At 30.5% G+C, this 13,606-nt stretch overlaps 1 protein-coding gene and 1 long non-coding RNA gene across 2 annotated transcripts; one reads left to right on the plus strand and one right to left on the minus strand.

Annotated features, from left to right (window-relative positions):
• Positions 1–3,755: 3,755 nt before the first annotated feature.
• Positions 3,756–5,989, plus strand: LOC116402516. Its single transcript, XR_004214923.1, has 2 exons — positions 3,756–3,917; positions 5,472–5,989. It is a non-coding gene; the product is annotated as an uncharacterized LOC116402516 (long non-coding RNA).
• Positions 5,990–6,616: 627 nt separating this feature from the next.
• On the minus strand, positions 6,617–7,936 carry LOC101210693 (agamous-like MADS-box protein AGL82). The gene has a single exon (XM_004145602.3). The coding sequence runs from the start codon at positions 7,375–7,377 to the stop codon at positions 6,727–6,729; it is 651 nt and encodes a 216-aa protein (XP_004145650.1). The 5' UTR covers positions 7,378–7,936; the 3' UTR covers positions 6,617–6,726.
• Between the last annotated feature and the right edge of the window lie 5,670 nt (positions 7,937–13,606).

A 13,606-nucleotide genomic window follows, 5' to 3' on the forward strand; every position in this document is an offset into this window, starting at 1 on the left:
CAAAATAAAAGGAAAATGGTCCACACACAATACCCACTCCAATTTTTATTTTGAACCATTTTCTCAAATACACACATTACATACATCAAATATATAGCAATAATCACCTCAACAGTCCCTTTCCAAACACATTATATATATATGAATCATTAAATCATAAATGAACATAAGAAAAAAAAAATGGTCCAAACACACCCATTTCACCCTTTGGAGTCTCTTTCTAATTTCCTTTTCCATGCATCTAAAAAAACAATAAATATATGGTACCAAAAACGCTCAACATTACATTCATTATTTCATTACCCTAAAACATTAGGCTAAATTAACTTTCTTGTTTATATATATATATATATATAAAGTCATTAGATTCTATTGTGGAGATGAAGACAAAAAGGGACCTTATTATAAAGTAGTTGAAATGTATCGATCATTTAGTTAAGTGTGCATATGTTAGTTTAATTATATTGTTTTAGATACAATTCAATGGATATTTATTAGAGCTTCAGTAGCATTTCTCACTTATAATTATATTATTTGGAACCATATAAGTGAATAATAATGTGTTTAATTACATTTCTTAATGGTGTTAGTGGTCCCAAATAGTTTAGTGTATTTGTTCGTTTTCGTCTTTAATAATATCATATCATATATATCTCTCAAGCCTCACAAAGGTGCTCCTATTAACTATACGACTCAAATTCTTCTATTAACAACTATAGATATGGAGGTTGCGTGTTTAAACTTTCTAATAAGCTAGGTATTCCATTTGAATGCTAATTTACACAAAGTGATTAAATGACAATATTGTTAAAAATATTTACGAATACAGTAACGTAGCACGATTTATAAACATATATCTATGTGTGATATTTTGTTATATTTATAAATATTTTGGTTCATTTGGTAAAAGTTGAAAGCTAAGGATACGAATGGAAAAGGCATCTCCATCTCCATCTCCGATCTCCATGCGTGCCCCAACCCTACTGGTCAATCTCTAAACGTATGGGGTCGGATGCTCTTTCTTCAATATTATTATTATTATTATTTATCTAAAAAAACATCTCTATAAAAGTTGTACAGAAATATTAATTACATAAATTGATTTTAAAGAAAGCTACTTGTTTGTTTAAGCTTTGATTGGATTTTGTATTTTTCTTTAATCATAACTTCTAAAATTTGCAAAGTTTTGTACTTCTCATTCTAACCTTTGGATAATGTGTGTGCGCTTTTTTAATGTCAACTTTTACAAATTCCATACAAAAATTTGATTCTTTTGATAATTTCATCTTTACAAAGTATTCTTATTCCCAAAAAACAAAAAAGAAAAAAAAGTATCTTTTCCAATTTGCCCTTTTTTCTCATTAATATTAGATGGTAGGAAGCAAAGACCCACATCTCTACCGAGGCTCAAGCCCAAGTATCTAAGACTCTGCTTGGGCATGGATCAATTGACTAACCCTTCAATTGAAAACCTATGATTCGATCTTTGGGCTTACTCATTATTAGATCAAAGTTTGGCCCAAATTGGCATTCACCTTGGACCTATCTATTGAATATATACTATATATATTTATAAATTTATTTTCTATTTTAATACAAAATTTAGGTTAAATTATTGGTTTTATATAGTATTTTATTTTCTTAAAAATATTAAAACTTTACCCTTTTATATGTAAAGTATTGGGAAGATGTACATTTGGGTTGATACAAACACAATGATGCAACACATTCGTGTAGGTTATATACAAATGAAGGTGTCCTATGTAATGAGTTTGCATAAGATTGGACCATAAAACAGTGACCATTAGGTTTAACTCTGTTAACTAGTTAGGTTTTTATTTCATTATGATGACTTGGGTAACTTAGTCCTAATCCTTAGTGTATTATGAACTTCTGATCTCGATGGATTGTCCTTTGATTTATACGGGTGAGGGATTGTAGGATTAATTTAGATTTTTTACAACGCATTAGGATTGTATTGAGAGGCTATTTAAGCCTTGTCTTTAGGTTGTTTAAGGAGTTTTTTATAATTTAATGTTTGGGGTATTTTCTATTGATAGAAATTCTTTGACAGATGACAAAGCCTCATCACTACCTTTTGCAATTCTTGATTCAGGGTTGCATGACAAAAACATTAAGGTAAGTTTGATTACCTTGCTTGTGGAATGTTCAAACTTGGAGTGAGGACCTATTTTTTTTTTTTTTTTTTCATATTTTGGTCTTCGATCAAAGGGTAATCCAAATCTAATCCATTATAGGTAATTGATTTCATTAACCATATAATTAATTAATATTTGTTAGTTGTGTGTACACTTCACTAAAACCTTATAGCTGAACTCTTCTCATTGTAGATATATTTATGTGTTCATGGATATAGATTAATAACAGTAAGTTAGTCATTCACAAGTGTTTGTAACATCAAATTGTTCAAATTATCATTTTACCAATGTGTTACTTTTAATCCTTAAACACTAGTGCTTCTCTAATGCACAACTTGTTTATGGCCCAACCACTAAACAGAAACCCCTATCGTGCCATAGAGAGGGTAGAACAATTTGTTCAAGTCCCAGAGACACCATTTAAGGAAACACACATCTATTTACCCTAAAGTTTGGAAGGAGTGAATTTCATCTTGTGTTATTATGTTCTCAACTTCCTACTCGATCTTGTCCCCAAAATGATAAGCAGATTGAGTAGGCAATCTGTCTATTCTCACTCGTACAAATCAAAGGACAATTCCTCATGAACAAAAGTTCATAATACACTTAGGATTAAGACTAAGTTACCTAGGTCATCCTAATTAGCTAATGGAGTTACATCTAGTTGTTACTATTTCATGGTCTAGTCTTATGCAAACTCAGTGGATATGATACTCTCACTCGCATGTCACCTACACGAACGCGTTGGATCATTGCGCTTGAATCAAATACAAATTGAGTCAGTGTTACCAAGATAAGGTACTTAACCTTATCCCTATACTATAAACCCTTTCAGCTCTATCTCAAACATTGATCCTTGTATGTCTCTACATATTGTTCAAGACTCATAAAACTACTTAGAATGCTAGTTTATTGGATTTAGGTTATTTAGACAACTAATAATATAATCAATAACACTTAATGAAATTATAATAATAACACTTTATTAATAATAGTCAATGAATTACATTTACTATCTATGAGTTTTAAGACATATAAAACCCAACAATATCAACACCCAACTCAACAATGGAAAGAGAGAAATAGACACTACCTACGAAAAACTTCCTTATAAATTAATTTTTCAAAGTGATTGATCATTATTATGTAGGCAATTTTTACCATTTTTAGGTCGGAGAATATATAAATGTATAAATTAAATTTTGAAATAGGGAGTATGCATGTACTCATGAATTAGAATATATGTAATTATTCGTTTTAAATGCAATAAAATAAACTAAAATATTTATGAATATATCAAAGTGTGGATGTCTATAAATGATAAGCAATGATGAACACAGATAGATGAAGAATGACATTTTGTTAAAAAAATTGTCCAATATATTGAATTATTAAGACATCGTTTTGTAACCATTTTGTTTTTTGTTTTTTACTTTTTGAAAATAAAGCTTATTTCCTTTTACGATAAAAAGATAATAATTGAAATTCACCCTAAATTTATAAAGTAAAAATAAAATTTTAAAATCTATTTTTTTAGTTAATTTTTATTTTTAAAAAGTAGAAAACAAGAAAAGAAATTTAGAGGGAAAATGAGTTTTAATTTTTTGTAAGATGCTTAAGAAAAAGAACAAAAATAGGTAAGATGCTTAACATTTTCAAAATTTAAATTTTAAAAGGAAGGGAAGTGAACACACCACTGCTACTTGGTTAGGATGGATATCATTTTCGCAAACAGAGTAGAACTGCATTTGTTTTAAGGTAACATTTACATTAATTTCTTTCAATTCAACCTACTTTCTTTTGCTTTGAATCTTTGCAAATTTTATGCTACTCCAGCATACGGCTCCTAATCAATCACACGCACGGGCTTTATTTTAATCGATTGTCATAATGGGAAGGAAAACAAGTGCACAATCATGTTTAGAAGTTGAATTTTGATTCACTTGATGTTTGATTAATGTTCTGTGTTGGATTTGATGACAGGCAGTGATTATATATTCAAATATGCTAGGCAGAAAGAAGTTTATTTCTTAGAATTCAATGGTTGTTTTGTTTGGCATCAATGGCCATAATAACTGTTTGATGAAATGCCAAACAAAGATTTGGTTGGAATACATAAAAGTGGAGTTGTGGTGGATGAGGTCGTAGTAGGTAGTGCTTGATATGAAATGCTTGTACAACTCTACTAATTGTTAATGTGGGGAAACTGATTCATAATTTGGCTTCAAAAGTCGTAATTGATTCTTGTCTTAACCTTTATTTCTTTCTTCATCTGTCTTAAAGAATAAGGAGATATAATTATATGGAGGAGGGGTGAGTATTTGATGAAGCTCACTTTCTATACCAAATATCTTGGAGCTCTATGATCTTTAGGTAATTAAGACGTGACTCGGTTGAAAATACCAAAGCCTTGTTTAGTTCCATGCCTTGAAAATTTATTGTTTTCTGGACGAGGTTATGCTTGAACCTACTCATTCTTTCGAGACTTAACACTTTTTCCAAGAGATACGTATAAAATGGCCTAAAGCCGGCCGGATGAGACCATATTACCTATTAGTAAGTGTAGTATCTTTTTGTGCTTGGTTGGCTACTCTTGAGTAGGGGAAATTTATTGATTCTTATATAAGAAGAATTTTCTAACTCAGTCATTCTAGGTATGTACAATCCTCATATAGGCATGTTAGATAAAGCGTGGATGGGTTGAAAGTTGCCAATATGTTATCATGACATAGTTTAGAGGGGAGAGGGGTTACATGGAATTCTGTAATTCTTGGATTGACCATATAGGGGTTGGTAAAAAGCTACATTTTCTCATACTAAACGATGTCATCAAACATACCTAATAATATAACATTTGTGGAGTAGTTGGCTTGTCTATGTGATTTATGATCAAGAGATAAAATCATATTACCTATTAATACGAATGCATGATTGATCTTCTAGGTGTGTTGCAGCGTATGTGGGTACTTGTGGCAATTAGAAAATTATGATAGTGAAATTGAAAGAACGCTGGGAAGAAGCTGATTGAGCTTCAACCTAACCATGAATAGGAGGGGAAAGCTCTTTGTTTAGACATATTGAAAAGCTAGTTATTATTGCATTTGGGGTTATTATTTTTAGTCCACAACCAACAATCAGAATTCAGAACAATGAAAACACCCTATGAACATGCAATGACTGACACACAAAGCAAAATTTATCTCTTGTGCTGTTTGCCATCAAATTGTGTTGAGTGATCAACATTGTTGTCATTGTCGTCACTTAGCTAACATGACAACTGAATAACTTAGTTCTTAGTGTTTATTATGGCAGTAGAGCACTTTAGAGAGAATCAAGAGTTTGCTACATACCTAGCCCATGACTGGACACTAAAGCCAATAACGAATTGCCTCAAACTCCGTGGATGGTTTTGCAGATGAAAGCTGCTGGATTTTCCAAATCACAGCCTATTGATTTGAGTCATTGTGTCTGGCATAATGAGGAATATGAATTCAGGATCAGCAGATGCCAGTAGCCACCTTCAGGAAAGCCTTTGCCTCACTTATAGTGAACACGAGAGACTGTAGAAACTGAAACAACGAGAAGTATCGATCAGGAAAACAACATCTTAATCTAGAGCGAACATTAATTAGTTCTGTTACAAAAATTTTGTTATTAGGTTATCCAAACACTCTACATGTTTCTATTGCTTTAACAAGATGCATGACACAGTTTCCTTCCATTATAATTTAATTTAGACCTTTTGATTTAAATTTAGTGTAGCATGCACTATCCATTGTTATAGTTTTTTTGAGATCAGATTCTTAATAAAATTAAATAATTTATCTTAATTCTCTTTTCTTGGGGTTTAGAATAAAAGATGACATGTCTTTTCTTTCAAGATTTCACAAACACACTTTTGAGCTTGAAAGATCTACGTATGCTTTCTTTGTCAAGTTCATTTTTAGTATTTTCTTGTGCTAAAGTTTATTCTATTTTTTGACATTGGAGTTCGGGTTCAAATAATAACAATTAATTGGACCTTGAAAGTTTTGGATGCACAAAGGAAATGTGTAAGAACCGATTTGTGTTCAACGTGATCTCACTATATGTACCTATATGTACTACTAAAAAACCTTAAACATTACCTAGCATCAAGAATGATTTTTATTTTATTTTATTTTTATTTTTTTAGTGTGAATTTTTTTTTTGGAACATAGTTTCAAGTGTTCTAATTGTGCAATACTTGATATCTCTTATGAACATGAATACATCTTTAGATAGATGAATTGGTTGACCAATGCATATCTTCTTACAGTTTACTGAACAACTAATAATTGAAAACAAAGGAAAACTGAAGGAATTTAGGATATTTGAAGTGGTTTAAAATATTCTATGCTGATCTATTTGATAGGAATGTTGTTAAAAGGTAAATAAGTAACTAACGAGGTATCAAAATCTGTATAATAGAGACTCTGTTAGATAGAAAACTAAAACTTGCTTTTCATTATGCAAAGTCAATACATTTACTGATAGAAGAAGAGAGAGAGCGAGAAAACTCTCATGAAGAAACTACGTAATGAATTAATTAGTAATCAAAATCAAAATCAAAGTCTGGAATGGGATTGTTCTGAACCAGAGTTTCCAGAAACTTGTCCTCAAGCAGAGATTGGAAACCCTCGACGTTGTATTCTTCAAACTCATCTGGCTCATTAAAAAGGTCTGAAACGTTAAATTGAGTGGTTTCCTCATCCTCTGTTTGGGAAGGAGGTGTATCCATGCCAATTGCTTGGTCAATCAAGTGATCATAATCGGCCTCCATGAACTCAATCATGTCGTTTGCAACTCTAATCTTGGAATCCAAAGCATCCAACAACTCCATCAATTGATGTTCGGATTGGTGATCCACAACATTGTGGAGAAGTTTAGATGTGTTAGTTAGGATTTTGTTCTTGCGATCAGAGAAGAAGCGGTTAAGATCATAAGAGGAGTTGGGTTTGGTGAAAGAGTGGGATTTATAAGAACGGATCATCTGGTGGATTTGGTGATGATTGGGAGGCCAAGTTTCGAAGTGAGTGGAGGGGTCACAGTCAGAAGCAATGAAAAGGCAAGTTTGAACATCGCAAAGGGTGGAAAGCTCGTAGGCCTTCTTAATCAGACTTTTCTTCCTCTTAAGAAAGGTTGTTCTTCGACTTTTGGGATTGGGAATGAGCTTAAGACTTAATATTCCTCTCCCCATCGCTCTTCTCAACAATGCAAAACGAAGGAAACTCCAATGGCTTAGCAAGTTTTGAGCAATTGTAGAGGGAATGAGAAGAACAGAGAAAACAGGAGTGATCTGACTTCTTTATGGTTTTGGAACTTTACCGTTGTTCATGCCCCGATCTTCCTTTTATTTTTCAAAATTCCCAGTCAACTCCTTATGAGCTTTAAAATGCTGCCGAAACACTCTTACCATTTAACGGCGAGCCGGTCATCTTCCTGTGATCTTTAAAATTCTGCTGTTAATATTCTTACCGTTTAACGCCGAACCGGTCATCTTCTTGTTCCCTATATCATTCTGCCGTCAATAATGTTACCGTTGGACGGCGAGCCGGTCATCTTCTTATTACGCCGGTAGTGTTCCAATTAAGCGCACCGTTCTTTACTGTTCCCAGCCTGTCATCTTCTTCAATGATTTTAGGGTAAATTAAAAAAGAAAAAAAAAAAAAGAAAAACACTTGAACTATTAAAAAGCTTCATAAATACCATTGAGGCTTAAAAAGAAATTAAAAGATATTCTCAATCATCCAATTTACATCCATGTTTTCACTGACTAAAATTTTAACTTAAAATCAGTTATTTTGTAATTAACATCAAGATTAATTATGGTTTTAGATTGTTATTTTGCAATTTCGTGAGGTTTTGATGAATTTTATGTTTTAAGGAAGGTTTATAATATCAATATTAGTCTTAGTTTTATAGAAATTTTGATTTGAATAGATGTTTATGAAAAGTTATAAAAATGAAAATTCAAAATATAAATTTAATTAGTAAATAAATATTTTATTACTTTTAAATGAGTAAACATGCTTATTATTTATATTAGTGGCTTTTTCTACCATGTAATGAAAGTATTGATTCACCTCTCCAATTAATATCAAACTCATTAAAAACATGAAAATAAGAGTTCGCAAAATTGGGAATTAGAGTTAAATAATCCTACAAATTTCTCTACTTCATCTTTTCATAACCCTACAAATTTTTTCCTACTTCATCTTATTATAATACTACACTAATGACTTTTCCCCTAAACACATGTTATAATAGCACTACAATCATAACTCTTCACACAAATGCATATTATCATAATACTACAACAATAATTCTTCCACCAAACACATATTACCATAATACTACCAATAATAATCATAAATAACACTAAGGTTATTATAATCATAAGATTATCATAATCATTTTTTCTCCAAACTCTTTCCCTACCTCAAATGCACCCTTAGTTTTTATTTTTGGGTTAAGAAATTTGGTGTAAAACTGGATTAATTAAAGTATTAATTAATTCTTTTTAAAAAAATTTAAGAGTACTTACGAAACTTTTTAATAGTTTAGAGGTATTTTTGAAACTAAACTTTGACGGTTTCTATCCAAAATTATTAGTAAAGATATTTTTTTATAACAATTTTCAAAAGTTTTTAAAAAAAGTAGAGACTTTTATAATTTAGCCATGATTTTATTTGCACGAATGGTCTTCTTTTGACCCTTTTCTTCAATTTCATTTTTAGAATTATTTAAACAAACTATTTACATTTAAGAAAAAGATCACTAAACAAACAAAATTCATACTTGAGGTATTTTGTTAAATTTTCTATTTTTTTTTTATAATTTCTGTTGTGTAAGGTTTTTTTTCTTTTCTTTTCTCTTTTCCAATTTTCCTCTAACAAATTGAAATGATGTCTATGTAAATTAATATTTATGTTAGTTATATTATTAAAATGTTAAATTACGAGTTTAATGGTTGAAATGATCCTATTTCAATTGAAACCAACCAACTTGAATTTTTTAAAATTGAAAATAAAAAATGGTCCAATTAGGAATAGGTATAAGTGAGATGAAAAAGAAAAGATATATTTTCTGTTGAGTCTAATTTTTAGTTGGTTATAAGTTTTGAAAGGTTACATTTTAGTCTCAATCTAGTTTAGGTTTAATTTGATCACTAAGTTTCAAAACTTACCTCTTTAAATTTAATTTGTTATCTAAGACTTAATTTAATCTTAAGTTTCAAAATGTTGCATTTTTTTTACTACTCACATTTTTTCTTTGGTAATAACCTCGGGGTCAATAAATTTTGACCAATTAAATTATGCCACATCATCACAACAAATATTATGATAATTATATTTTTGATTGAGTTTGTATAATTAAGTTTACTCAACCCAACCCAATTCAATTTTAACAAACAGATTAGTCCAAGCCCAACAAGCATATGGGTCAAGCCCAACAAGAAAATGGGTCCATGTCCAAGCCCAATAAGGGAAATGGGTCCAAGTCCAAGTCTAAGCTCAACAAGCGGATGTGCCTAAGTTAAGTCCAACAAACAGATGGACTCAAACCCAATAGACAAATGGGTCCAAGCCCAAGCCCATCAAGCAAGTGGGTCCAAGTCCACCTAAAGCCCATGAAAATTCTCTATAGAGACATGCTCAATATTGGGTTGAAGAAAGAATAGAAGCTCTGAAGTACTGAAGCTATGAAGAATTGAAGATTCAAACTCAAATGTCTTTATTCATTACGTATACACCACATAATAGTTAACTCTCCAATAAAAATAAGCTTAATAGTTTGCTCACATACAAACATCACAATCATTAATCAACAAACTTTCTTTTCAAATAAATAACATCAACATCAACAATAATAAGTACAACACCAGATTTAGAAAGAAAATTTTCAAAATATTTCTTTTATTAAAATCACTCACAGTCCTCGAAGTTCCCACTCTTAGCGTAAACCCTTCTTTCCTTCAACAACTTAATACTTTAACTAAATTCTTTGAGAATCTCTAAAAGATATGAACAATTTTATGAACTTTACACTCCTAATCTTCCCCTTTGATAGAACTCTCTACATTACCATTTTGTGACACCTAAACTCATATTACTTATTCTTCTTTCACCTCTTAATTCTATGTTTACACCTCTTACTTGTCAAAATTTAAGTCTTTGCATGCCTTTACACCTGAAATCTAACTCATTGAACACTTAACTTTTTAGTGATTTCAGTTGTAATGGGTCCTACATCACCCCAATTTCACTAATTAAACCCTTTTTACCTTCAATTTTTTCTTATATCAGTAAAGCATCCAAATAGTCCTGAGATCCTTCAGAATTTTCTTTTTACCTTCAATCTCGACCGAAGTTGTGTCCAAGATTGCCCGAGATCCTTTTAATTTCCTTTCTCTTCATCTAATCTCAACCAAACAAGCATCAAGATTGCTCGAGATTACACTTCTTAAGCATTTTGTTCTTCATTTTGATCGAACAAGCGCTAAGATGGCCCCAAGATCACGCTTTTGTTTTCAATCTTGCCTGGGATTCCACGTGACTGCCTGCGATCCTTCCTTAAAACCCTTTTGTTTTTCATCATGGTCTGCTACTGCTTCGAGATCAACCTTCTTTCTTCAAGATCCTCTAAAAAACACTTAGCTCATTACCAAAATAACTCTTCTATTAGGCACGAGTCTCATAAATGAAGTATATTAAGTGTATCAACAAGACTTCAAGTGTATTTAATCAATCAAGTATATTAGTAAACATAGAAAGTGTACCAGCAACACTTAACAATACATTAAGTGTATTAAATCTGTCGAGTGTACCAATAATACTTCAAGTGTATCAAACTTATCAAGTGTATTAAATCTATCAAGTGTATTAGCAAACCATAACAAGTGTATCATGCTTAGTGTATCATGCTTAGTGTATCAAGTGTATATAATTGATTGAGTGTATCAACAAAGTTTAGAAAGTGTATCAAACTAATGATGTTATCGGTGAAGTATTAGAGAGTAAAAAAAACAAGTGTATGCTTAGTACATTAGTGAAACAAAACAAGTGTATCAACACTGCATAGTGGTGTCTCAAACATATTTTATGTGCAAGGTACAATAATTATCAAAGATACAAAAGTGCCAAGTACAATAATTACTTCTTTCTTGGACGATGATCATTTCTTCTTTATTTGTCTTTTTCTACTTTTTCAACCTTCTCCCTTTCAAAATTTATTTTTCTCTTTGTTGTTTTAACTTTTTCAATCTTTCCTTTGTTTTGTTTGTATTTAATAACAATGTATAAAATATTAATTTTAACAAGTTCTTTGTATTCAATTACAACAATATAAAATATTAGACAAAGAAATCAAACAATGGTTTAATAGTATAGAAGTTTATGAAATACGTTGCCTTTTCAATTGAAGTATGTATCATCCATGGCATGAAATAGAAAATATTCTGAAGATGAATAATGAATGACAAATAGTGTTATCAACAATGTTCGAAAATTGAAGTTCCTTAATGATGTGAGGTTGAAGTTTGGTCTTCGTCTGAAGTTCGATATTTTGGTAGTTCAATGGTGAACTATTGGGGAAGACGAATGTGAAACGACTCTAAAATTTTGGGGGAAGAAGAAACGTGGAAATGTGAAGGGAAGAAAGAAGACACGTAAAATGTTTAAAGGGTGGGTTTGTAATTTTGCAATTTTCAAACGTGGGCTAGGCTTTAATTTTATCATTTTTGCAAATCTAAAAGTAGTATGGTATGATCCTAATTTATCAAACTAATTTTTTCATATTTGGGAGAGCCCGTGAATAAAAATTTATTAGAAATAATTATAATTAGTTTAATACAAATTTTAAATAATAAAAAAGAAATAAATTAAACAAACCTATTTGAAAAACTGATTAGAAATACATCTTTTGTAAATCTTATTAAAACTATATATTTTCGAAATCTTAATAAAATAGATATTATGAATTAGTTAAAATCTTAACAAAATATATTGTGTTTCGCAAATCCGATCACCTTGTCAATGTCTGATCAGTCCTCTATCTCATTCCCACCATGTTGTCATATCTTTGATAAACAATCTAATAAGGAAATTGATAACATCCCACTCCTATATTAGTCAACTTACGGTTAATCACAATGATATTGATTGATATTGAGGTAGGATACGTAATTAAAATTGTTAATTCAATATATATAGGAAACGAAATTGGTAAATGTGTAATCAAAAGATATATATATATAATGAAAAATTTAATTTGATAAAAAGAATACTAAATAATTCAGATGCATACAAGAGAAAAGCATAATTGGAATTGCATGCCCACATAGCATACAATACAATCAGCAACGAACTTGAACACTTTGAAGGCCTTAAAATAGAAAAATAAAGCAGGCCTTAGAGAAGTAACACAAAGCTAGCTAGATATATACATACATATATATATATATACACACACACACACATATATAGAATAGAATATAACAACACAAAGATATATAGAATAGAAGATAAGAAAAGTACATAAAGAAAACCACAGCATGCAGGTGTGTGTGTGTGTGGATATTGAGGAAGCTTTTCAGCCTCCCTGTTGGGCTCCCAACAATCACTACATCATATATGTGTATATATATAATTTCCAATAATAATGTAAAGAATATTGGAAGCCTTTGAGGGAGGTTGTAAACCATCTTCATTATTGTTTACAACTTCTGCTACCTCACACATATCCATCCATACCCTTCACAGCATGCCTTTATATAAATACCTTCACATATATAACTCTCTTTGTGGTACACTCGTAGTGCTACTGGTAGTGGATTATATATATATACATTTCTTTTCTTTCTTTCTTTCCTTCTTTCTTTTATTATTACTCCCTTTACCTAATTTCTTTTCTATTACCCTTTCTTTTCTTCTCTTCTGTCTTTTAATGTCTCTTTATATTTTATGATTTTACCATTTGTTGGATTTATCAAAGGTGCTATAACTTATAACTAAACTACTCTCTCACATTCTCATGCAAAAGGACAAACGTAACATTATAATGCCTATGCCTTAAACAACACATATTTGCATGCATCACTAATTTAACTACCTCTACCCTTAATTATTTGTTAACTATATATTAATCTTTATGGTTTATAAATTAAAAAAAAAAATTATATTCAATCATCGTTACAAATTCTACAAATTTGAAAGTATAAAAGTTAAATTGTTATCCTAAAAACTCTAGGTATTAAGTTGTTATTTTTCAAAGACAGTTGAGACCAACGCTACTCTTTTTCTTCCTACATTTGTATGTTTTGAAATTTTACTTAAATTTGAATAACTGTTTTTTAGTATTTGCTTAGAATTCAAATGATAGTGTTAAAATGAAAATGATAGGAAAAGAAAATTATTCATTATAAGGAA

This window comes from Cucumis sativus, chromosome 3 (assembly GCF_000004075.3).
Source record: "Cucumis sativus cultivar 9930 chromosome 3, Cucumber_9930_V3, whole genome shotgun sequence".
NCBI lineage: Eukaryota > Viridiplantae > Streptophyta > Magnoliopsida > Cucurbitales > Cucurbitaceae > Cucumis > Cucumis sativus.

Excerpts from the sequence above, each read along its gene's own strand:
- LOC101210693 (XM_004145602.3), bottom strand. The coding sequence starts at position 7,377 with ATGGGGAGAGGAATATTAAGTCTTAAGCTCATTCCCAATCCCAAAAGT.